The sequence below is a fragment of the Rattus norvegicus genome, chromosome 1 (assembly GCF_036323735.1).
Source record: "Rattus norvegicus strain BN/NHsdMcwi chromosome 1, GRCr8, whole genome shotgun sequence".
Taxonomy (NCBI): domain Eukaryota; kingdom Metazoa; phylum Chordata; class Mammalia; order Rodentia; family Muridae; genus Rattus; species Rattus norvegicus.
The window spans coordinates 51,982,205-52,006,534 of NC_086019.1; the positions used below are offsets into that span (position 1 = coordinate 51,982,205).

The window sequence follows — 24,330 nt, forward strand, 5'->3', positions numbered from 1 at the left end:
AGGAGATTAAGACCTGCTGGGAACTGGCGACTCCTCTCTTCCCTTATAGCAACAGTGGTGTCTGTGGTATTGTCTCTGCTAATGATGCATCAGCAGGAGGCTAACCCCTTCCACCTCTGCATGCTTCAACTTTCACTAAGTCCTTGAGACGCCTGTCACAAAATGCTGCATGCCACCTTGGTGGCCTGGAATCCTGCAGGATGACATGCAATCCATTACACTGTGCCATGCAGACCCAGCCGATTAATAGCCAGGCTAAGGGAGACCAAGGTCAGTGCAACGCGGGCCATAGCACGTTTCAAGCTGTTGGCTTCGTTCAGCCAAGCAGCTGGGCTTTCAGGTGAATCATGAGAGCCCCTTTCAGAGTGGCCTCCCTACCTTTTGGGCAGTGCGACATGCTTTACAGTGGGTATGCCTCTGTGTCCTGCTGTGGCCTGGAGTACACTGCAGGAATGTCAGTAAATGCCTCACACTTTCATGGGCTGTGTTCCCATTTGGCTTGACTGATGAGCCTGCAGCTGGAACTCAGAGTTATTCTGTGAAAGACCTCAAAAGCCTTTACTAGGAACTCGACACCTCTAGTCACTATGGAGCTCTCCTGCTTCCACTTCATTTGGGACCTTAAATATCCTTATGCTTTCCTCATCCCTAGGTCTCTCCTTCAATAGTCAAAGTAACTGAAGCGGCTTATGTTTACAACGTGTCCTGTTCTATGTAAGAAACAGCAACTGGAGCGGAGGCTGTCCCCGAATGGGTTGCCTGCCTGTGGATCCCATTCCCCTAACTGGGCTGCCTTGTCTGGCCTCAGTGGGAGAGGATGCACTTTGTCCTTCAATGATATGCCAGTGGGTGGTGATACCCAAGGGTGGGGTGGGGGCTTCCCCTTTTCAGAGGAGAAGGAGTAATGGGGGAAGGACCTGTGTGAGGGTGTACTGGGAGGAGAGGGGGTGATATTTAGTATATCTTTGGATAATAGGCTTAAAGCCTAAATAATCATTTTAATAAGCAGGTACTTATCCCACATGAACACATTAACTATTGTACAAAACATTAAATGAAACTTTGCTGTCCTTAGGGACCTTCCTACATCTGCCTCATCAAGATATGTGCAAGCAATATGTGACCAGAAGCATTGGGGGCTATGGAGTGCTGAAAACGTGGCTAGGGATTACTCTTTTCTTGTTTCCTTAACTTTAAAAGAGACTTCATTTCAAAAGCCGCAGGTGGGTAGCTTTCAGATCAAAGCCAGTGAGTGTGAGTGTCTAGCCTTGTCTCACGCTCTCATCAGGGACACAGACAGATAATACTAAGCAAAGAAGACAATACACACCAAGAACTGCTAATATGAAAACACAGTTGGAAGGAGAAAATAGAACAGAACGGTTGGAATTGGAGGAAAGACAGAGCTGGCTACTAAAGATCCAGAGGGTCAGTAAGGCTGTTCTTTCCTGCCATGCTCTGACTTCTATCCCAAGTGACTCAGTCTTGACATACACTTCCACAACTATCTTGCATTTCCACTGACAATCTCCACATTTACAATCTGACCGTCATCCTCAATGTCCAAATGGAATGAAAATTCTTTTTGTTTTGTTGTCCATAATTATGATGATTGCATAGATTAGTGTCTATGATCACAGATGTGTTTGGCTTTGTATTGCCACCTCTGAATAACTGTTGTGTTCCCAAGTCATAGAACTGGCGTAGGTGTCCTAGCATGGGATGTCCTTCTTTGCAGCCTTTGGCCAGCTTCTTCCACATTATCTGGCACTAGGTAGTGACGGCTCCTTTCACTCTTGCCCACTTCTGCCTGGAGACTTAAGGCTGTTCCTTAAATATTCAGGACTTCAATATCATCTGAACAGTTAGCAGCATTTTTTCAGCTAACATCTGAAAGCCAGCTCCGTTTGCCACAGCCTCTAATAGCATAGGGAGTAGATTCTGTCCTCAACGATCCCTGCAAGTCTCTTTCAGACCGTACCAATGAAAGTCTTTTAAGCTATGTCAGGGATCCAGATAAGTGGACACTGTCAGGGATCTTCTCCCTCATCACCTGCCAGGACTCCTGATGGTGCATCCGGGTGGTAATCCTTCAGAAAGGGCCTGACCACAGTTTCTGAGTGTTATGTCTCATAAGCCAGGCACTAAAACTATGTGGCGTGACCAACGAGAGGACTACCACTGAAGCCTGGCAAAACTCTCCATATATAACATGGGGAGAGAATGATTTCCCTATACTGACCTTATTTGACAGTTCCAGTCTGAACAATATACACTGCGTTTGCCTAGCATGGTTCCATATTAAATCCGTGTAGTAGAGACTTCCTGAATTACCTCCTCTGCATAATGTCTCACTGGAAGCATCACGGGGTGTAGAATCCATCCTCTTCAGTCACAGGTAGATCACAAGTGAGGAACTGCTCAGCGTGGCAGGTCAAACACAGAAGCTTCATCGTTTTTCTAGGACAGCTTCTCTCTAGAGAACCACAGGTAACGGTCTCTGGAAGGCTATTTCATCAAGAGATAAAGGGCTCCCCTTACAGCTCTCTTACCTCGTGGTCTTGTGAGGAGACTGTCTCCCTCTTTCCAGTCCCCTAAAGACACATGGCACTTTCTGTAAATGCCATTGGCCCTAGGCTCAGACTGATTCACAGTTGCCATATATCTGTCCCATTTTTTCTGTACAATTTAATTCCATTTTATGTGGTCCACAAGCTAAGAGAAGTACCCCGAGCTTAGTTAAAAACACCTATCTGTTGGGTTAGTAAATCTTCCCGTATCTTCAAATGCTATAAAAGTTATAGGTGTGGCAGCATGAAGACAAACAGCAATATAAAACATGCTGCTGTGGTTACCAAACGCTTGGAACTCTCTGTGCCAAACTCCCCACATTCTTCAAAGTGTAGAATGTAACTCTCCCTAGAACAAAACCGACGCTAATGGCATCTTAGAAGTAAGTTATGTGGGGAGCAGAAAATAATGAGTATTAAAAATTGTAGAGGAGTGAGTATAATTAAATGTTAAAGATCGAAATCTGAGTCAGGCCTGTTGGCATATGGTCATGATCTCAGTTCTTGGTGTATGGAGGCAGGAGGGTCAGAATTTCAGGCCTGTTTCAACTGTCTTCCACTCGCCCACCAGAGTCAAATTCTGAAGTTTAACCCTGGATGAGATTCTCCTAGGGAAGGAAGTAGCAAGTCAACACCTCCCAATGCAACCCATCTCCACTATGTTTAAGCCTAATGGATCCAAACATCATCCCACGATTTTAAGAAGTCCTATTCTTAACTTCTGTGGAGTAACCAAGGTAATGCCACATTATAAACAACTCCCAATTATCTAACCAGCCACCCAACACACATGCTCCTAAAACAGGTTTAGCAATCTCTAAGGAGACTCTACCCTTAAAAAGTTATCACTTAACTCTCAAGCTTTTCCGGGTTGGGTTTTTAATTAATGGATCCGAACGATGATTTCTTCTGGTGAGGCAAAAACTGCTGATTAAACGTGACGCCTTTGCTTCATTTCTTCGTGGTTGTTGTTGCCAATTTATTTTTTCATTATTCATTTGGAAAGTAATAAAGAGATCCCCCATGCCAAGATAAAACTGTAGAGTGAAGCATAATTTGAGGATTATGCTCATGTAAATAAGGCACAAAGCCAAGCAGAGCACATTTTGATGCTCTTTCTTCCCACAAATGGGTCGGGGGTGGATGCCAGCAACGTCGGCCAGCATGGAGGCTGCTGGGTTGCATGGTCAATTCACAATACCGATCAGTGCATACACAGTACTTAGAGGAAATATTTACAGTCCCAGATGTGCCTATCTTGACTTACAGAGGTGGTAACACTGAGGCCAAACAGCTATGCTAAACCTGACCAGACCCTGCCACTGTGAGCCGATCTACTGCTCCTTTCTGGTCATCTTCTGATCCTGAAGCTGAGAGGATAACAGTAACCAGCGCACAGGCTGTGGAAAGGATCTTGGCAGTAATAATACGGGTGAGCGCAGCACTGTGTCTGACACACTGGGAGGGTCTTAGCCAGCGCCTAGTTTTGCTTACTGCTCTTCACATTAGAACAGGCCACTCCTACATGTAAGGACATTCTTTCCTCAATTTTATAATTCTCACATAATATTTTTAACTTCGACCTACTCTAAGATTTAGAAATAGCTGAAGTGTAATTTTTCACTAATTACTTTTATTATTGCTTCCTGCCTAACCATATCCTTTACAGTTCAGTGGTGGTGCTATGTAATACACATCGTGTGCAAACCCCTAAATGAATTTCCAGCTTACTGGAGTCATTTTTCTTTATGATGTGAGGGTTGTGAGTGCACTGTACTTTTAGAAAGAGTAGAAACAGGACACAATTGTATGGATCCACCCTAGTAGACAGTGAGTTAAACATTAGGTCCATATAAAATTATAACCATGGTATTGTGATATTGAAATGGCTTGAAGAGGATTCAAAGTAGCTTCAAAGTGTTGCAGTAAAAAATAAAAATAGGCACAACTGGTTCCCGCACATCATCCCTCCACGCTGGGCTCCTGGTACTCTCGGACCTGTGTGGTCGCTCCCTAGTGTTAGTTCTGGCACTGTATGGCCGTGTAGACTTAACAGTAATTTATCTCAGCGGCACCATGCCACATTAGCCTACCTATCTTCTAACCCCAGCGATCTCTCCGCTGCCATTGCTAGTCACCCTGGCCTACCCTGCCAGCCAGGAACTCTCTTGTCCGAGTCACCCACCCAGTAAAACCAAGACTCAACAAATTGTAACCCAACAATCAGATTTACATGTTAAATTCTCAATATACAATATATCCACAGAATACATTCACTGCCAATTAATAAAGATAGAAACCGCCCACCTAGACAAGATAAACTCGACCTAGACCACCTGGACCGGAATCATCTTCCTCTGTCATCTCCATCTTGATTTTTTCTCCCTCCTCTTCCTCCTCTCTCCTTCTTAGACTTTCCCCTGCCTACCCTTCCTCCTCCTCCAGTGGTAGGCTGGATCTGCCTTGTGGCATATTGACTTCGTCCTACATCTAAGTTCCATTTTAATGGACAACTTACAAATTACTGATTTTCCTTTGAAAGTAGGCACAGTCACCATAGCTTCATAACAAAGCAGTCAGGAGCTCCTGGGATGCGTGTTATCCACAGGACAGCAGCACAGGCTTGAATATGGCATTTCCTATCCAAAGAAGCCATTTTCCCCTCGGCCAGATGATCATAACTTTGACTCAGGGGCAGTTTTTAGCTTTACCCTGGTTAGCAGATACACATTAAGGCCAGGGATCACACACACACACACACACACACACACACACACACACACACACACACACACACACACACCTCAGCTCCTGCTTACATCCTCCCTCACCACAACCAAAATTTTTTTGGCTTCTTTTATTAAGGCTAAAGCTTCTACAAAAATTCCCATTACTGTCTTTTAGCACTGGCAGTTGACAGGACTGTGTAGGCACAGACATTACCAGGGAGGAAAGTTAAGCCTTGTTCCTAAGGATCGGTGCACGCTCTTCCTCCTGGCTGCTGACCCAAGAAATGGCAATCCCTGGCGGGGCATCAGAGTCAATAGACATTTTTTGTTTACTTTTACCAAAACAATCCTTTTCTTGACACTTGAGATTTATCAAAATTAATTGATTTAAATCTGCCATTGTAAATGTTCTGCATACTAGAGACAGAAACCGATTAAGTAAATGAGCAATCAAATCTGCCTTAATGAGAGACTTCGGCAACCGAGGCGTGAGCCTTCATACACCCACATCCCTCATCTGAGCTCATCCACAACAGGCAAAGCACTTGGTTTTTGCATAAGTATTTTAGGTATGATATATCCTACTTTACTCCTGTCATTAAACAGGTCTCAAGTTTCGGATGCTTTCAGTATCTTGTTCCCCTGTGCCAAACGATAAGACGAGATGTACAATGCTAATAAAGGTTGTCTCTCAGTATTGATTTGGAAGCCTTTGGTATACTGAGATGTTACTATCTGTGAAAATGTGAGGATTGTTTTTCTTTAGTGTCACGGAGATTAATTATAAAAGTATGGTGATATGAGAAACAGGAAGTGATTGGTTTTCTGGGTTAAGCCAATGATACGGTGAATAACGTATACTTCTAAAAAACAAATGACAGGATTGTGAACTCCAGGAATGGGGTCCTGACTTCAAAGGCCTCTGGGTTTCTAGGGGAAGATGTGGCTGTACATCACAGTAGGCTCAGAAATCCCCACTTTCTTCCTCTAAACACTTGCCCTCTAAGGTCTCTTAATGCTGAAATGTTTACAGCGTAGGGAAGCACCTCACCTCTGTTGGGGCTTGCATGTTTCAAATAGGTCTCCCCCCTTTCCTCCCAGCATTTCATGAATAGCATTTTATTATGGTACCAGTGTTATGTTCTGGATCACTACTCCTTCCTTCTACTCAGATGGGTTGGGAGCCAGGCGAACAGATACTAATCTTACTCATGGATCCCATCACTGAGGAACGGGATTCGGTACCCAGAGAGCTCAGGAAGCCACTTGATTAGGCTGCTTAGAACTCTGCCTGTGCTTCTCCTAGACAAGACAAGAAGCAGTGCCTGGCTTTTAAAGCGCACTGCACATTTGTGGCCCAGTGCATATGCATATCACCTTTAGAAAAAGAAAACTGAATTCAGGGAACTTAAAATAGAAAATAAAAGCCACAACGTGATTCATGGTAACAAGCATTCTACCACTGAGCTATGTAGCTCAAATGTCCCAATATCCAGCTTTCTAAACTGATGTCAACCTCATCTGTCTAAAGCTTGGTTGCTTGGGGGATGGTAATCCCTGCAGAGAGAAGCAGGTAGTGCTACCAAAGATAAGACCGTCAGTGCCTATGCAGCTTTGCCAGTAACATTGCCAACAAGGGTTGATGAGGCTCTCACTGTGCCTATGCTGGACACGCTGTTAATGGGTGGGAAACCACATCTGCCACACAAAACAGACGTTAGCAGTTTTAAAATCCTGACATGGAGGGCTGGAGTGACTGCCAAGCCATCAAATGCTAAAGTTAAGCTTTCAACCAAAAATTCAAACTGACTTGGAACTCGATACACAGCAGGGGAGAAACCTGGTGTTCAGAGGACGTGCACAGAAAGACTCGGGTAGGAGTGCACACTTCATCATGGGCTCCTTGTATAGGAAGTTCCGTGACTATCTCTTCCAGGCTTGGTACAGTTGGCCATGATTCCAAATTCCAGGACCTTCAACTCTGAGATGCATAGAACCTGAAAAGCAGCCAGAGGTGAGCTCCGCAGACCCATTTGATGTTGCTAGGCAGGGATCTTCTCTTGTCCCTACATTGCTTCAGGTCTCGGATATCACAGTGTTTGGTCATCAGATGGGAGTCCCAGTCTGAGGAAACTTGAGGGAAGTCTTCAGTGCCCCAGATGAAACAAGCAGGCATTTGGATTGGAGGGAGGATGGTCAGGATATGGAGATAAGAGAACACACAGAGTCCTTTGGCTCTCAGTGGTATCAATCTCTCTTTCAGTTGCATTTTCTGGAATGCTTGAATCTTGGGTGTCCTGGGTGTCCAAGGATTCTGATTAACCCAGACAACTGAGAAACTGTGGGATGACGTGTGCCTCCTCTCCATGATGTCATTAATTTGACTCTTGCTCTCCTGGCTCCTAAATCAATTCTTTCATCTCCTTCCCAGAAGCATGGTCTTGGACTTCTGCAGTAGCTACCAAGGCCTGGTAGGAGATTTTTCACCTTTACCCAGCTCCCCTGCCAAGTAAGACAAGATCCTCATTGCCAAAAGAATCATCATCTGAAACCTTAGTGCATCTCTGTTTTTTAAAAGTCCTTCATTTCCCTGCACCAACGGTTTGCTGCTATAGGGTGTGGACGTGACATCCAGGACTCCAGGGCCCTTAGTGTAGAAGGAAACCTGAGGGAAAGGATGCTTTAACTAAGTACCCTGCTCCCCCAATTCTGTTACATGGCTGGTGGACCAGGATCATCCATGTTAGGAAATGTTCCTCCCTTGCTCATTTAAATATATTTTCTTCATCAACATTTTCTCTTGCCCAGGAAAATATGTCAGCATTCCAAACTGCACCTGCACAGGGATAGCAAAAGAGAACAAAACCCACAAACACCTCTGTTTGCGATGACAGATGCATTGAAAAAAGCATGTAGGAAGAGCTGGATGATTTTGGTATTTTTAACTTGCTGTGGTAATATTTTGCTTAGAATCATACACATATCTTTTAGTTTTTGAAAAATATTATTTTATGTTTATCTGTTGCCTGCACGTATGGCTCTCATTATGGTGCCCATGTAGGACAGAAGAGGGTGTTACATAGCCTAGAACTAGAATTACAGATAGTTGTTAGCCATTGTATAAGCACTGGGAACTGAACCCCAAACTCTGAAAGAGTAGGAAGTGCTCTTAACTTATGAGCCATCTCTTTAGACCCATAGAACTATTTTTAATAGGTTATTTTATTTATTTACATTTCACATGTTATCCCCTTTCCCGGTTTCCCCTCTGCAAACCTCTTATCCCATCCTCCCCTTACCCTGATTCTATGAGGGTACTCCCCCATCCACCCACACACTCCTCCCTCACTGCCCTAGTACTCCTCTACATGGACGCATCAACCCTTCACAGGACCAAGGGCCTCCCCTCCCATTGATGTCAGATAAGATCCCTTCAGCTCCTTCTGTCCTTCCCCTAACTCCTCCATTGTGTCCCTGTGATCCGTCTGATGGTTGGCTTTGAGCATCTGCATCTGTATTGGTTAGGATCTGGCGGAACCTCTCAGGAGACAGCCACATCAGGCTCCTGTCAGCAAGCACTTCTTGGCATCAGCAATAGTGTCTGGGTTTGGTGTCTGCATGTGGGATGGATCCCCAGGTGGGGCAGTCTCTGGACGGCCTTTCCTTCAGTCTCTGCTCCACTCTTTGTTCCTGTATTTCCTTTAGACAGGAAAAATTCTTTGTTAAAATTTTGGAGATGGGTGGGTGTCCCCATCTATCAACCAGGAGTCTGTGCCTAACCTCTGGATATGGTCTCTACATGTTCTCCATCCCCTTTGTGGGGGTATTTCAGTTAATGTCATCCCCATGGGGTCCTAGGAGGCTCTTGCTTTCCTGGCATCTGGGACTTGCTGGTTGCTACCCCCAATTTCCCAGCCCCCATTGCTCCATGCCTCTGTTCAATTTCCTGACCCTCTGTACATCTCATCCTTCTCCCTCCATACCTGATTCTGCCCCCTCTCTTTCCCTCCCCCTCCTCTATTCCTCCATAGTCCCTTACACCCTCTACTTCCTTCCCTTGATTATTCTGTTCTGCCTTCTAAGTAGGAATGAAACATCCACTCTTTGGGGTCTTCCTTCCTCTTGAGCTTCATGTGGTTTGTGAGTGTGAGTTGTAGCATGGGCATTCCAAGCTCTTTGCCTAATATCCACTTATCAGGGAGTACATGCCGTGTGAGTTATTTCTTGACTGAGTTACCTCACTCAGGATGATGCTTTCTATATCCATCCATTTGCCTGTGAATTTCATGAAGTCATTGTTTTTAGTAGCTGAGTAGTACACCATTGTGTAAATGTACCACATTGTATGTATCCATTCCTCTGTTGAGGGACATCTGGGTTCTTTCCAGCTTCTGGATATAGGTAAGGCTGCGATGAACATAGTGGAGCACATGTCCTTGTTATATGTTGAGGCATCTTTTGGGTATATGCCCAAGAGTGGTATAGCTGAGTCCTCTGGTAGCACTAGGTCCAATTTTCTGAGGAACCTCCAGACTGATTTCCAGAGAAGTTGTACCAGCTTGCAATCCCACCAACAATGGAGGAGTGTTCCTCTTTCTCCACATCCTCAACAGCATCTGCTGTCACCTGAGTTTTTGATCTTAGCCATTCTGACTGGTGTGAGGTGGAATCTCAAGATTTGCATTTCCCTGGTGACTAAGGATGTTGAACATTTCTTTATGTGCTTCTCAGCCATTCTCATTTCCTCAGTTGAGAATTCTCTGTTTAACTCTGTTTTTGTTTTTTTTTGTTTTTTTGTTTGTTTGTTTGTTTAAATAGAGTTATTTGGTTCACTAGATTCTAACTTCTTGAGTTCTTTGTGTATATTGGATGTTAGCCCTTTATCAGATGTAAGATTAGTAAAGGTCTTTTCCTAATCTGTTGTTTGCTTTTTTGTCCTATTTATAGTGTCCTTTGCCTTACAGAAGCTTTGCAATTTTATGAAATCCCATTTGTTGATTCTTGATCTTAGAGCATAAGCCATTGGTGTTCTGTTCAGGAAATTTCCCCCTGTGCCCATATATTTGAGGCACTTCCCCACTTTCTCTTCTATTAGTTTCAGTGTATCTGGTTTTATGTGGAGGTTCTTGATCCACTTGGACTTGAGCTCTGTACAAGGCAATAAGAATGGATCAATTTGCATTCTTCTACTTGCTGACCACCAGTTGAACCAGCACCATTTGTCGAAAATGCTATCTTTTTTCCACTGGATAGTTTTAGCTTCTTTCTCAAAGATCAAGTGATTACAGGTGTATGGATTAATTTTTGGATGTTACCATTAAAATAAAAATTCAAGACTTACTTCCTAAAACAGATGCTAACATCAGGAAACAGCTTATCCTATCTGCTCTTTGAAAAGTAGATAAATAGACATTTCTACCTGTTGCTTGGTGAATATATTTATTTCAACAGCTGTGAGTTGACATTCCTGGCCCTTCTGCTCTGGACTGGTGCTAAGGTCTCACTTGTCTCAGACTGTCTAGAATCTTCCAGTCCTTGAAACAACTTTCCTAAAGCAAATCACTGATTGCATCATGTCCCTTTCATGTCTCCTGCAGGCCTTTCTGGTTTCTGCTTCTCCTCCCTGGTTCAAGGTAATATGTGCCTTCATATAGCATGCATTTACTCTCAGAATATTTACAGGGAATATTCTGGAAAGAAGTTTTTATAGGCATCTATCACATGTATTTTATGGACAATTGACATACATAGGCAAAAGTTGTGTCAAGAGAGTCATTCTTAGCTAGTGTTGAGCATAAGCTCCAGAGTATGGGAGAGTTCCTGTGCTGTCCAGCATGGCAGCTGCTGGCCACGTGGCTCTGGAATACCTAACCCATACCTTGTATAATAAAAGAAAGAATGAATGTTAATGCATTTAGTTAATTTAAATATAAAAACTTTGCTGGCTAGTGTTTACCGGTTTGAGAAACACTAGTATTAATGTTGACTATAAGGCTTGGTGGAGTTTTAAGTTTGTAGATTTTTGTTAGATATATGTAAAAATAACTTGTGTTCAATAAAACACGCAATAATGAAAATATCCAATCAGATGGACACTTCACTGTTGAGAAATAGCTAACTTTTCAGATACTCCCTTAACTCTTCATAATATTTTTATCCCTCATTAATTCCTTAATTACAACATTTTGCATGCGTTTACTTCATATTTTGCTCTGAGAGTTATTTTATGTCTTGTGACTTATTCTGTAATACATCCTTGTTTTGAAGTCTATGATAAATTCACACTTTTCTCCATGCTTTTCCTGTCTGCAGACAGCATCCAAAGCAGCACAGGGCCTCCTTTCTACAAGATCCAATCCCACCACTCCCATCCTTAGAAATCCTTTGGAGAAGTCTTCATTGATTCTTCTATTAAATGCAAAAGTGATTAGGTTTTGCTTACCTTTTTCTCAGGGTACTAAACCCCTTATATCATACTCAATATAGTGTGTATTATATATAATACATATTAATATATAGGTCATGTAGATGCCTTTAGTAGCAATGGTCAATATTATGGGAAGGGATCATCAAGCAACTAGTTTTGAAACTGACACTGCAGTATGACAAAGTCTTTTTGCAAATGATTAAATCACAACAAACTGACCTCAAAATAACTTAAGCTCTGTGACAATATAATGAGGTATGTTCTGCTGGGCCCATTAAAATGACATGCAGTTGGATAATTATTTTTACAGTGTCAGGTTTCTAAAGCTAAAAGTTTTGCAGTTTCTCTTATTTGGCAATGCTAAATGAATGTTGTCAAAAAAAATTAAATCTAAATTGGTTATAAATCTTCATTTAACTGTACCATGCAGGGAAGGTTACATTGTAACAGCCACACTTGTCATCGTTAGGAAAAGGCAGAGTATGATTTTAACAGTATTAAGATTATTGAAATTATTGTTTGTTCTACATAATTACCATTGGGAGTGAGCCTTTGATGGTCAACCCTCAGCGTATGAGCAAAGCCGACAACAATGGATAACAGGGCAAGCAGTGTTCTGGTCTACCAGTGATGCTGGGCCTCCCTGGCCTACTGTGGCCTCCTTGTACAAAGGCTACTTTGCTTTTCCAACTACATTTTCCTAACTGATTAAAAGATCTAATTTCAGAAAACAGCCCATTTTCAACCCAGTTTGCCTGACTTTTTCAGGCAATGACCTGTGGTTTGATCACCTGTCTAAACCATCTGGAGGCTCATTATAATACTACAAATGGTCTCTCAAAAGCTCCATCATGCCTTTTAGCAGCAGTAGCAACAACCACACAGACAGGGAGGCCTGATAAGTGGCCACTCCCTGGTGTAGCTTGTTTCTGCTGAACCAAAAACCAAATTTGGACCACAATGATTTTTAATGTCAGTAAAAACCTACAGTGAGATAAAACTCTTCTCTTGATTTTTATATGAATTTTGGGAAGCAAGCTTTGGGAAATTAGACCAGGACATCAAAAGAAAATCCTCAATGATTTTTAAAATCAGTTTAAACGTATCTTGTAACAGCAATTGTGGCATAAACTTAAGCCATGGGAAGTCTGTAAGAATATTGACTGTATGGTAAGACATGATAACTCTAATATTAAGCATGTATATATATACATGGAATACAAGTCAATAAATATACCCCGCAATTAATATTCATATACTACATTTATTTGACTAAGAAACATTTTTATGTCAGAACAAAGTAGAAAAAATATGAGGTATTAAAATTAAGTGAGATTTTTTTCTAAAAATACATGTATTTATAGTTTTTAAAAGATCTGTAGCTGTTCATCAAAAGTCTCTCAAAAGATCTATTGAAATTATTGATGATCTAGTCAGATATTTATTCTATCATTTATTTTTTTACCTCACATAGAAAAGATTTAATTTAGCTTAATTTTTGGTGTATTTTTTCCTGAGTTTTTTTGAGTTTGTTTTATTTACCATTTACAAAGTATTGCATTTATTATGGCAAAAGATAGTTCTTTAAAGCAACAATACTTTGCAAAGATACCCAGAAATAAAAATCTATTATCTATCTATCCATCTATCCATCTATCTATCTATCTATCTATCTATCCATCCATCCATCTATCTACCTATCCATCCATCCATCCATCCACCCACCCACCCACCCACTCACTCATCTACCTACCTACCTATTAATCACCGCTTTACCTTTTGGGAAATGACCATACATATAGCCAAGGAAGAATTTTTAAATAAAAGAATAGCAGTATCTCCAGAAGGAAACAGTAGCTAAAAGAAGCCATGGTGATCAAGCTAATGAAAAGAACCGTTTGGGAGAAGAACTACCTGCACAATTTTCCAACAAACCCAGAGATAAAGATCCAAGAGAAGCAACTCCTGTTCTTGCAAACTAGTAGCTTCTAGGATATCCTCATGGTAATCTACTCCAAAACATACTTGCTGTGTTTCCATTGCTGTCTTACAAACAGAACAGACCCAGGTTCTGCCATAAGCCTCAGGATCACGATAGCATCAATGATTCTGAGTGGCATTTCCCATTGCTCTCAGGGACTATTGAGTGAGCACCTACTTCAATGCCCATAGGAAGTTGTGTTCTATTGAAGATCACTGAAAAGCTAATGTTCAATTTGTGAGCTTACAGATGAAAAGTGAGGTTTGGCAATGTAATTTTCGTAGATTTGCAGGGTTTGCTAAGTGTCGTTCAAGGGGTTTAAACCTGGCTCTGTGTGACTCCAATGTCCCTGTAGTCTTTGCCATCATCCACCTCAGCCTTTAGAGATTAGCTATGATGCTTGCAGGGCAACACATTTCTCTAGAAAAGAAACAATAGAGATACAGGAAGAGAGGAAGAGGGAGAATGCAGCCAACACAGTGGTAGACTCAGGAATAACCAGATTTGGCCTCCCTGTGGGCAGCTCAGCAGCTGTTAGGACCCAAGAACAGGTCTTTAAAAGATCTGAACCCCAGTTTCTTCATTTCAAACAGAAATAGCAATAACGCCTCTTACAACATCTGGCAACACTAAATGCAATCAAATATCCTTGCCTGGCAAGCATGTGCAAATTTGTGGAATAAAAATGGCCAGGGACGCATCCTATTAGACCAGAGTACATGAAGTAAAACCCTCACTAGAAAGGTAAATAACTGAATGACCAATCAAGAGCTCATGAGGATCCAAATGCAAGGCCCTGTGTAATGAGTGAGATATGAGCATGTAATCCTAACAAACTCTCAGAAGGGGAAGGCAGCGAGACTATCAAATCCAGGATAGCCTGAGAAACATAGTGAAATGGTGTCTTAAAACAATCAACAACAACAGAACAACTTGTCATTCAAGTACAAAGCAGAGGTGGGCAAACTCAAGACCAGTATTCAAGGCAACCCAGAAGGGACTACAGGTAGGAAAGGTAAGGAAAGAAGTATCTGGGGGACATCAGAGTCCACACTTATCAAGTGTGAGAGCCTCCAATAGGGACCTCCATAGGAACAGGACAGGCATACACACACCAGTCCTCCTCTGTATCATTCTTTCTGTTCTTCTTCCAAAAGGAGACATAGAGGGAATATACCTCTAGATAGCACAAACCATCCTGTATCACTGGCTGGCTATCTGCTCTCTCCTGAGTGTTCATTTTCCTGAGCAAAGAGCACATGTCACCAACTCCCCCATTGCCTCCTTTAGGTAGTCATTACATCATTACATCAGAGGCATTGACAGCAGACCTGGTCCTGCAAGCCTAGTTTCCTTTCAGAACTCTAATGCACAGATAGCACACAGTCTGACTGTGTTTTCCCAGAATGTCTACTCATGAAGTGAGTGAGTGTGGAACTGTCCCCCTTTGTTCTGCTTGTTCTTGGTGCCCAGCTCTGTAGCTAACATTTGCTGCTTACTGGAGGAATGGAACTGACAGAAGAATGAGGCTGTCTTCATCATTGTGGTGTCTGTCACTCCTCATCTGTGTCGTTTCTTTGACAATAACATGGTTGATGAATGGAATTTGTTGAACTACAGAGAACAGTAATATACTGTTCCAGCAGCCCTGGTCTTGATTGCTATCTCACTGCAAAGCCCTCAAAGTGAAAATGCCTTCTACGATACCAACAGGATTTCAATCACATTTGGAGTATCTATGGCCAGTGCTTCAAATAACTGTTCTCAAATTGTCAGTTAAATATCTTAGTCTCACAGACCAAATTCTACACAAGCTGTGATTGATTTCCTAGCATTATTTTATTTCCCATATAAGACGACTTTAATATATAAAATCTAGATACCAGTAGCAGTGAAGATGGCCGCTCCTTTGCTGAGGTTGCCTGATATGGCAAAGAAGAAGGGAGTTTATACATGTATAGCCCACCTCAAGTCCAGAGGATGCTACAGGAGGTAGGCCTTCTATGATCACATGAACTTCCTTATCAAACATCTCCAGACCTTCCCAGAGCAACAGATAGAGGAAAACAGAGCATTCTGGGTCTTTGGAATCATGGCCTGCCATGTTGTGAGAGTCCATAGGAGGACCACATGTCGAGGCACCACAGGGACCTCTGAAACTTTTCTCTGAGTTCCTCTGCTCTACCTAGTTAACAGCCATCAAAAAAAGTAGCGGTCTCGGACTTACGACAGCAGAAGTGAATCCTGCTAGTAGTCAAGTGGACTTGGAAAAGAACCCCAGACTTCAGAAGGAAACAGAGTCTAGCCACTGCATGAATTGCAGCCTTGTGATCCCTGATCACAGAATCCAGCTAATCCATGCTCAGATTTGTCACCTATAGATATCACGATTACAAATGTGTGTTGTTGGAAGCCACCAAATCTGTGGTAATTCATTGTATAACACATAATTATTAAAGGTGAGTTGTTTTCTTAATCTCAATTAGTTTTGGTTTTTATAAGAGACAATCATACATGGATTATAGAATTCAGTACAAGAACTTAGTGAAGTCATTTCTTTTCATAAACTGAGTTAAGAGGATAATAAAATAGGGCATAAGGACCCGGTCAGTTAACAGTAATAACAGGAGTATACATTACAGGGCTTGCAATCTCCTACACCAGTTAGATATACCTGTAGATATGGATCAGTCTCCCATGCATATAGGTTGAATAACATAACACAATTTTCATCAAATCTGGAAGCATCTATGCACTTATGACTATGTATCATGAAAGGCAAATTATTATTTTCTTTAAGGTTTTTATTTAATGCTTGCATGTATGGTGTGAGAATTGTGTACATCTTGAATCATCACCCAGAGTGGAGCTATTTCCTGGTCTACTTATATGAAAACACATGCTCCCCAGTGGTCGTAGCTTAAGATAGCCTTAAATCCTACTGCTCCACAGGAAGGCCCTTGGCTATGAGGAAGGTTATTGTGATCTATTTTTAAAGTGTAGTGATGAAAACATCTCTGACTTGGATCTTTGATATTTTCAAAAGTGCATGGCAGATATTGGTTTATGACTAAAAATTCAGCGCTAGAGAGGCTGAAGCAAAAGGATTTAGGATTCCAGGAGGGTGTGGGCTACTTAGAAGGCATGTAGCTCAAAACAGCAACAACCAGAAAACAGGACCAGACAAACAACAATAATAACAAAACAGTATGTTTTATTTTGCATAGTAGCATTATGGTAGTGCAGCCAGAGAGACTGCAGATGAAGTTGATCTCTCTCCCTCTCCCTCTCCCTCTCCCTCTCCCTCTCCCTCTCCCTCTCCCTCTCCCTCTCCCTCTCCCTCTCCCTCTCCCTCTCTCTCTCTCTCTCTCTCTCTCTCTCTGAACCCTGACAAGGGACTCCTCATCTCTGCATACCCCAGAGAGCCTACCTTAGTGCCCTACACATGGCAGATGCTTAATAAGTGTGCACTGACCAAGAACTAAGGTAACCAGACTGACCCCTAATACTAAAGTTGACGGGATCAGTCGTCCATGTGTCTTCTAAGAATACACTTACAGCAGAGCTCAATGGAGGTCAGCTGAGACTTGACTGAGAAGTAGTGAATAATTAATCTAAAAATGAACCACTGCTCATGGTAAGTGATTGAAGCAAATACCATCCCAAACCGTGGCTAATGCAAAACTACTCCTTTAAAGTAATAATCTGACAGGCATTAGGTTAAACAAGCCTAATTTTACAGTTCACATAATCAGTAAAATATACCTGTACCTTCACATATAGTTACATAGGCATGATTTTATATATATATGTATATATATATATATATATATATATCTATGCACACTCACATATACATGCATATATTTAGTTATACAAATGCCTCTTCTTTCCTCCACTGATTCCATTGTAACTTCTATAGATATGAAAGCCAGTGCTTATAATCCTTGGTCCCTGCCTTGGCTCCTCAGACAAATACTAACATGCTTGGTGGCTGTCAAGTGGTATAATTCTCTATTTACCCTTCATGGTTAACATCAAGTAAAGCAACAAGTAAGATCTTATTGAATATAGATAAAGTGATAGAAATGCCCTAATACTTTCCCAAAAGATGGAAGCAATAAAGCCTTGGAAACAGTGACTTGAGACAGTTAATCTGGTGCACAGACCACAATGGTGTGCTGTTGGTGTTAATGGTATAGACTAGGATGGCTGCAAGCAGTTAGGCTGAAAGGGAGCTCTCTATACTCACAATCCAAGTCTTGGGTGGAGGCTTCGCTTGGCCAGGCACAGCTGCTAAGCTGTCATCTAGTCATCTCTATACTAGTCATCTCCATATTAGTCATCTCGAAGGTTCTCCATCACAACCATTCCAAGAATAATAACCACCACTAGGCAGGAACAATCCATCTTCTTCATTATTGTGGTAGCTTGTGTAAGAATGGTCCCCATATTCTTATACATTTTAAAAACTTGGACCCCAGTTGGTAGAAGTATTTGGGAAGGATTGGGAGGTGTGTTCTCATTGGGGAGGTGTGCCACCAGGGCTGGATTTGAGGTTTCAAAAGACACATGCCATTCACAGCACACCCTCTCTCTGACTTGTGGTCGTAAATCAGTGAACCACAATGTGAGCTCTCAACTCTTCCTTCTGCCAAGCCATTTCTCTGCCATCATGGACTCGAACTGGCTGATACTGTAAACCCCCCATAAAATGCTGTCTTTAATAAGTTGCCCTGGTCATGGTCTTTTATCGCAGCAATAGAAAAGCAATTAAGTAACTACTATATTCTAAAGCCCTAACTTTAGTGACTAGAGTGAGTTCCCTCTTATGGATACTGCAGCAACTTATCTTTCAAAGCTATTAGGTAGTCAATCTTTAATTATACATTTAGGAAGAAAAATAACACATACATATAAAGAAGGGCATTATGGTAAGATAATATATCTCAACTGTGGAAGGATTAAAATCTTACTTATAACAGTGTCCAGTATTATGGACTGGGCATTTTTACTTTACACATACATATAGAACTCTCAACCTCAAAATAAAATCGAACATCCAGCCCAAGGTCATGACACTGACCTTTACTCAATCTTAGCTGTGATGGAGAGGTTTGGTTTTCAACCTTTACAGTTTCAAAATGATGCAATTTCCCATGCCTAAAGGAATGTACAAGACCCTTGGAATAGCACATAAAACTTAAGGAACTGTTCCGATAAAGTGGTCTCCCACTTTCAGTGGCATGGGCATGTTGTTAGTAGCCATTAGAAACATCCCAGACAATGGCTATGAACTTTCATTCAGTTGAATGGGGCTGAGTACTTTTTCACTCTGTCATTGCCTCTCACCTGCATGAAAAATATCCTTGAGGTGAAGAAATGGGGCGGGAACATGAGCTGTAACCCTTCTGAAAGGTCACATTGTCCTGGATGTGAGGACCCATGTCTGTCAGTGCCTCGGCTTCTCGGGAAATGAAGAAACCTCATCTTGCTACAGAGAAGCCAACAGAATCAACTAGGCTCCCTTGCACCCTTCCCAGTAATCTCACTGCCATTCACATTTCCTCTTATGGACCTGTGGTCAGGCTCAACTTCATCATCTTTTGGATTTTCTCACAGCAAAACTCATTCTCTTGCAGGAAGTAATAAATCCATCACCTAGGCACTGCTGGCTAGAGGCTGCTGATGGGGAGCAGTGTGCCATGGATTCTCAGCTTCTTCCCCTGTTTCTCTGCCTGGTTTAGTTTAGGTGACTAAGTACATTCCCATGAGTGACTATGCCCTTCTTGTTCTGACAGGATAGATGATATCACAAACATCATATGCTGCTAAATGTGCAGTCGTGATGATGGGAAAGATCACCTCCTTGTTTTAATTTCTCTCTCCATGATAAATGAGTGGAAGGACCCTGGCTTTGCCTAGGAAAGCCATGCTCTGATGCTGACTCAGCCAACTAAGATTTGGGGCACGTTGACTCAGCTTTGCTCAGCATCAGCCTCCTCATTGCATAGGACAGACTTAGGGCAACTATGCTAAGATCTGTACAAATGCATCTATCCTGATTCATATGTATGAATTAAGGTTAAACACAGAGATACACATACAACTCGTAATTGCACTTAAAAGGTGTATGTTGACAAAAAGTACACACCTGCATACCCATATATACACCTCCCCCAAGCACATGCATAGGCACGCAACTTAACACACATATGTACACACGCATAAATAATGTACATACATCTACATGTACACACACACAGACAGACAGACAGACAGACACACACTCACACAAATACACACACACACATATGCACACATCACGGGAAGCAATGGCTCTTAGGGGACTCTGTTACACAGAAGCGATAGAAGTACAGAATTTTTTTAAAAAATTGAAATAAAATCAGAAAAAATAAACTGGGCAAAATTGAAAGAGCTTGGTGAGAAAGAATCAGAGTTCATACCCTAAGAGATTTAGGGTGAGAGGGCAGTGAGAATGGCCAGGCCTTAGCATCACTTGGTGCTAAGGTATACCTGTACATAAACCTTGCTTTCATGCATGTCATTAGTTACATAGCTGGTCTGATTTCTCTAATAAACTTCACCATCCGGGCGTTTTTATCTTTTCATCTATGTTCTTTAGTGGTTGGTGTTTTGTTAATTTATAGCTAAGAAGCATTTTGAAAATGTGAGGTTTCATCTCCTTAATGTAGTGAACAAACCCACTGTACTTTTTCTATTTATATTATCGAATATAAGATTCCCCACACGTAGTTCTCCAACTCTACCTACATCTATTACAACCCAATTCCTGAAAACTATGTTTTTTCAAAACCCAAAACATATCCAATTATAGTTTTAATGTACAAGACTCTTTAAATGGTCAATAAGTCTAAAACCCACAAACATTTCAGTTCGGGTTTAGAAATAGTTCAAATATGTGAGCCCTGTGTTATGAAATTGTAGCATTGATTTTTCACTTTGTACTTGACCTCTACATGAAAGCATAAAGAACTGATGTCTGATTTTACATCAATTTATCTTATTCTCTTCACCTTGCTCTTTACCTTGGAAAACATGGTAGGGAAAATATCAGACTCTGATGTAGTTAGCTTTAACTGTCAACTTGATGCAGTCAAGGGTAACCTGAGAAGGCCATCTCAACCAATAGATTGTTTAGATCACAGTGGCTTGTGAAAGTGGCTTATTTTAACTATTGTAGAGTTTAAGGATATGAATGCTCTGTTTGCATGTGTATCTGCACATTAGAAGAGGGCATATATGGTTGTAAACCACCATGTAGTTCCTGGGGATTGAAATCAGAACCTCTAGAAGGGCAGCCCACTATAGGTGGTTCCATCCCCTTTGCAGGTATCCTAGGCTATATAACAGAGCTAGTTAAGCATGAATGAGTAAAGGAGAGATGACAAGCTACATTCCTATATCATTCTTTTCCTCAGGTTCCTGTCTTGGTTCCCTGGCCTGACTTCCCTCAATGTTGCCCTGTAATCTGGAAGTGGAAAATCAAATAAGTCTTTTCTTCCCCATGCTGATTTTTGTCAAGATTTTGTATCACAGCAACAGAATGCAATTACAACTGCTACCACTGTTATCCCCCAAGTTGTATCCAGAGTCAATATTATATGAGTTACTTACTCACCAGAGATGAAAGTTCTCTCATTGAGCTAGTGTTCACACAGAGAAGACCAAGAGCACATTCTAAACAGAAAGAGCTAAGATTATACTTCTCTATAGAACTCTGAAGCATGGATCTAAATACTCCCTTTAACCCTGAAGTCTAGAAAGGAGAGAGTTGATTTTTCACTTTATACTTGACCTCTACATAAAACAGGGAGGGGCTGGAGAAATTGCTCAGCAGTTAAGAGCATTGGCTACTCTGCTCTTATAGAGGTTCTGTGTTCAATTTCCAGCAACTACATGGTGGCATACAACCATCTATAATAAGATCTGATGTTCTTTTCTGGTGTGCACACATATGTGCAAACAAAGCAGTCATATGCATAAATGAACCTTTGCAGGTCTTGGTGGCACACACTTTTAATCCCAGCACTCAGGAGGCAGAGTCAGTCAGACTCCCGTGAGTTTGAAGCCAGCCTAGTCTACATATTGAGTTCTAGATCTACCACAGATATATACAGAGACCCTATCTCAAAAAACAAGCAAGCGAGCAAAAGCAGGCAGCTCACTTAGATGTGGTGGCATGCACCTATAAACCCAGCAATTCAGAAGGTTGAGATAGTGGAGGCATTTGAACTCAGAAATATAAGACCAACCTTGTCAACATGGACACCGAGTCAAAGTAAAAATCAAGACGACGACGATGACAACAACAACAACAACAAATAGTTTGCATTCAAAAAATGAAATACACAGTAAGGTGATTTTGGTGTCCTGTTTTGAAGGTTAGTCTACATTGTGGCTTGACATGCACAGTCTTGAGTGTGGATGTGTACAAAAACCCCTACGTTCAAGCCACAAGAACCTCAGCGCTGGGACCACTGAGAACTGAGCATGAAATGATCGCAGGAAAAGAGGGATTGGAACATATGATGGAGCAGACGTCTCTCATCTTTATTTTTATTTAAGGCAGTATGTTTTAGGTGGGCATATTTCAACTGAAATATGAAATTCACAAAAATCACTACATTCAGATCAACTTGTCTGTAAAAAATAGTCACCATAAGAACTGTGGAATTGCTACTTAAAATGGTTACTTGATAGGAGTAGAAAGCATTACATATGAAATCCAAAGCAAGCATGGGTCCCACATGTTATTACAGACCATGTATGAAGTTAAAGAGTAAAGACAGGCCTAGACCACTTCAGAGACAGTAAGTATTGGGCAGCATCACTACAGAATGTGCTGCATTCTGGACAGGTATAGATTCTCATTTAAGGATTTTACATATGAGATTATGAATCACTGAAACGAAGAGCGGACATTCTTGGGGAAGGTATTTAATCCATTGACCTCCTTTTGGCAGAACGATAGCTAACTGGTCTAAAATTTATATCTGATAAGAATGTGAACTGATTGAAGTTATAAATATCTTCAAAGAACCATCCAGAGCTCATTAGAACCTTTTTTTTATTAATGAGAAAAAAACAGGAAAATGATCTCTATCTCTCGTGTGTAGGAAAATCCAGTGTTGCACTTTCCATCCTGATTTAGGCACATCAGTTGAAGAACTCTGGTTTATTTTATTGGATATTGAACAAAGGGTCACATATGTTCTAAGCAGGTGCTCCACAGAGCCCTGTCCCCACTCTCTCCCACCCCCTTCAACTCTCTCTCAATACAGAGCCTTGCTAAGTTGCACAGGCCATTCTTGAACTCATTGCCTAGCCCAGCAAAACTTCCTCCTAGAATCATCATGTTTTACCTGATGATGAGATTATAGGCCTGCACCATCAGGCCTGGCTCAGAATTTCAGTATCACACTGTTAGGGCCATTCTTCCCTTATTTTAATTTATGAGTGTTTGACCTACGTGTCTGGGTACCACGTATGTGCAGTGCCCATGGAGGCCAGAAGAGAGCGTTGGAACTCCAGATCCCTTGGAACTGGAGTTCTAGTTGTAGGCTACCATATGGGTACTGAGAACCAAATATGGGTCCTCTACAAGAATAGCAAATGCTATTCTTAAGTACTGAGCTGTATCTCCACCCTATCTTAGGTTTTTAAAACTCCACTTAGACTTTATGTATGAGTGTGGTCACTAAATAGAGACCCTCCACCAACATAAACCTGACAGTAGGTTTCTATTATTGACTTTCTGACCCTCTATGGTGCTATAAGGTAGATCCTCAGCTAGTCTCTGTGTCCTGGGAGGTCCAGTCCATGGTGCCTTTTCTCTTTCTGTAGATCCTTGTCACTTAGGTGATCCTATACCACTCCCAGTGTATTTTTTCTCCTTGTTATAAAGTACCTAACAAAAGAAATTAAGGAACACATACTTTGACACACATTTGAAAGGACAGTACAGTCCACCATGACCTGGTGACAAGAGCATGAAGCAGCCTGTCAAACCACATCCACATCTGGGAAGCAGAATGCAGTGAACACTGTCTCAGCTCACTCTCTCCTTTTTATACAAATCTAGGACTCAAGCCTACACAACCACCACTCCCCTTTAGGGTGGGTTGGTGGGTCTTCGCACCTTATTATCTCAGTCTAGAAATCCCCTCATAGCAATGCCCAGCAGCTCATTGCCATGGTGGTTCTCATTTCTCTCAAGTTAACAATCAGCTTTAACTAGCCCATGAAGACTCAAATGCCTAAACTCATTTTATGCCGATTTATACTTTCAGATATGGGTTTCAACTGTGCATCCCAGGCTGGTCTAGAATTCGTTATGTAGCTCAGGCTGGCCTAGACTTATCCATCCTACTACTTTATCTGTTGAGAGAGCAAACCTACATTAACACAAAGCTATAATTCAAGCTCTAACCTCTAGATTTGTACAGAAAATTATCTCAGTCATCTGCATTGTCATCTAGTTAATAGGTCGGTCTTAGTGTTTCTATTGCTACAAGGAAACACCATGATTAAAAAGAATGGAGAGAAAAGTGATTAGTAAGCTTATACTTCCACATAGCT

At 41.6% G+C, this 24,330-nt stretch overlaps 1 protein-coding gene across 14 annotated transcripts in view; it reads right to left on the minus strand.

The window, feature by feature from the left end:
- Positions 1 to 24,330, minus strand: part of Prkn (parkin RBR E3 ubiquitin protein ligase) — a 1,193,833-nt gene that overhangs the window by 745,795 nt on the left and 423,708 nt on the right. Inside the window, exon 4 of one of the 14 annotated variants that reach the window (XM_063272058.1) lies at positions 8,307 to 10,447. Within the exon in view, the coding sequence (XP_063128128.1) occupies positions 10,212 to 10,447 (236 nt within the window). The 3' untranslated portion in view covers positions 8,307 to 10,211. 14 annotated transcript variants of the gene reach the window in all.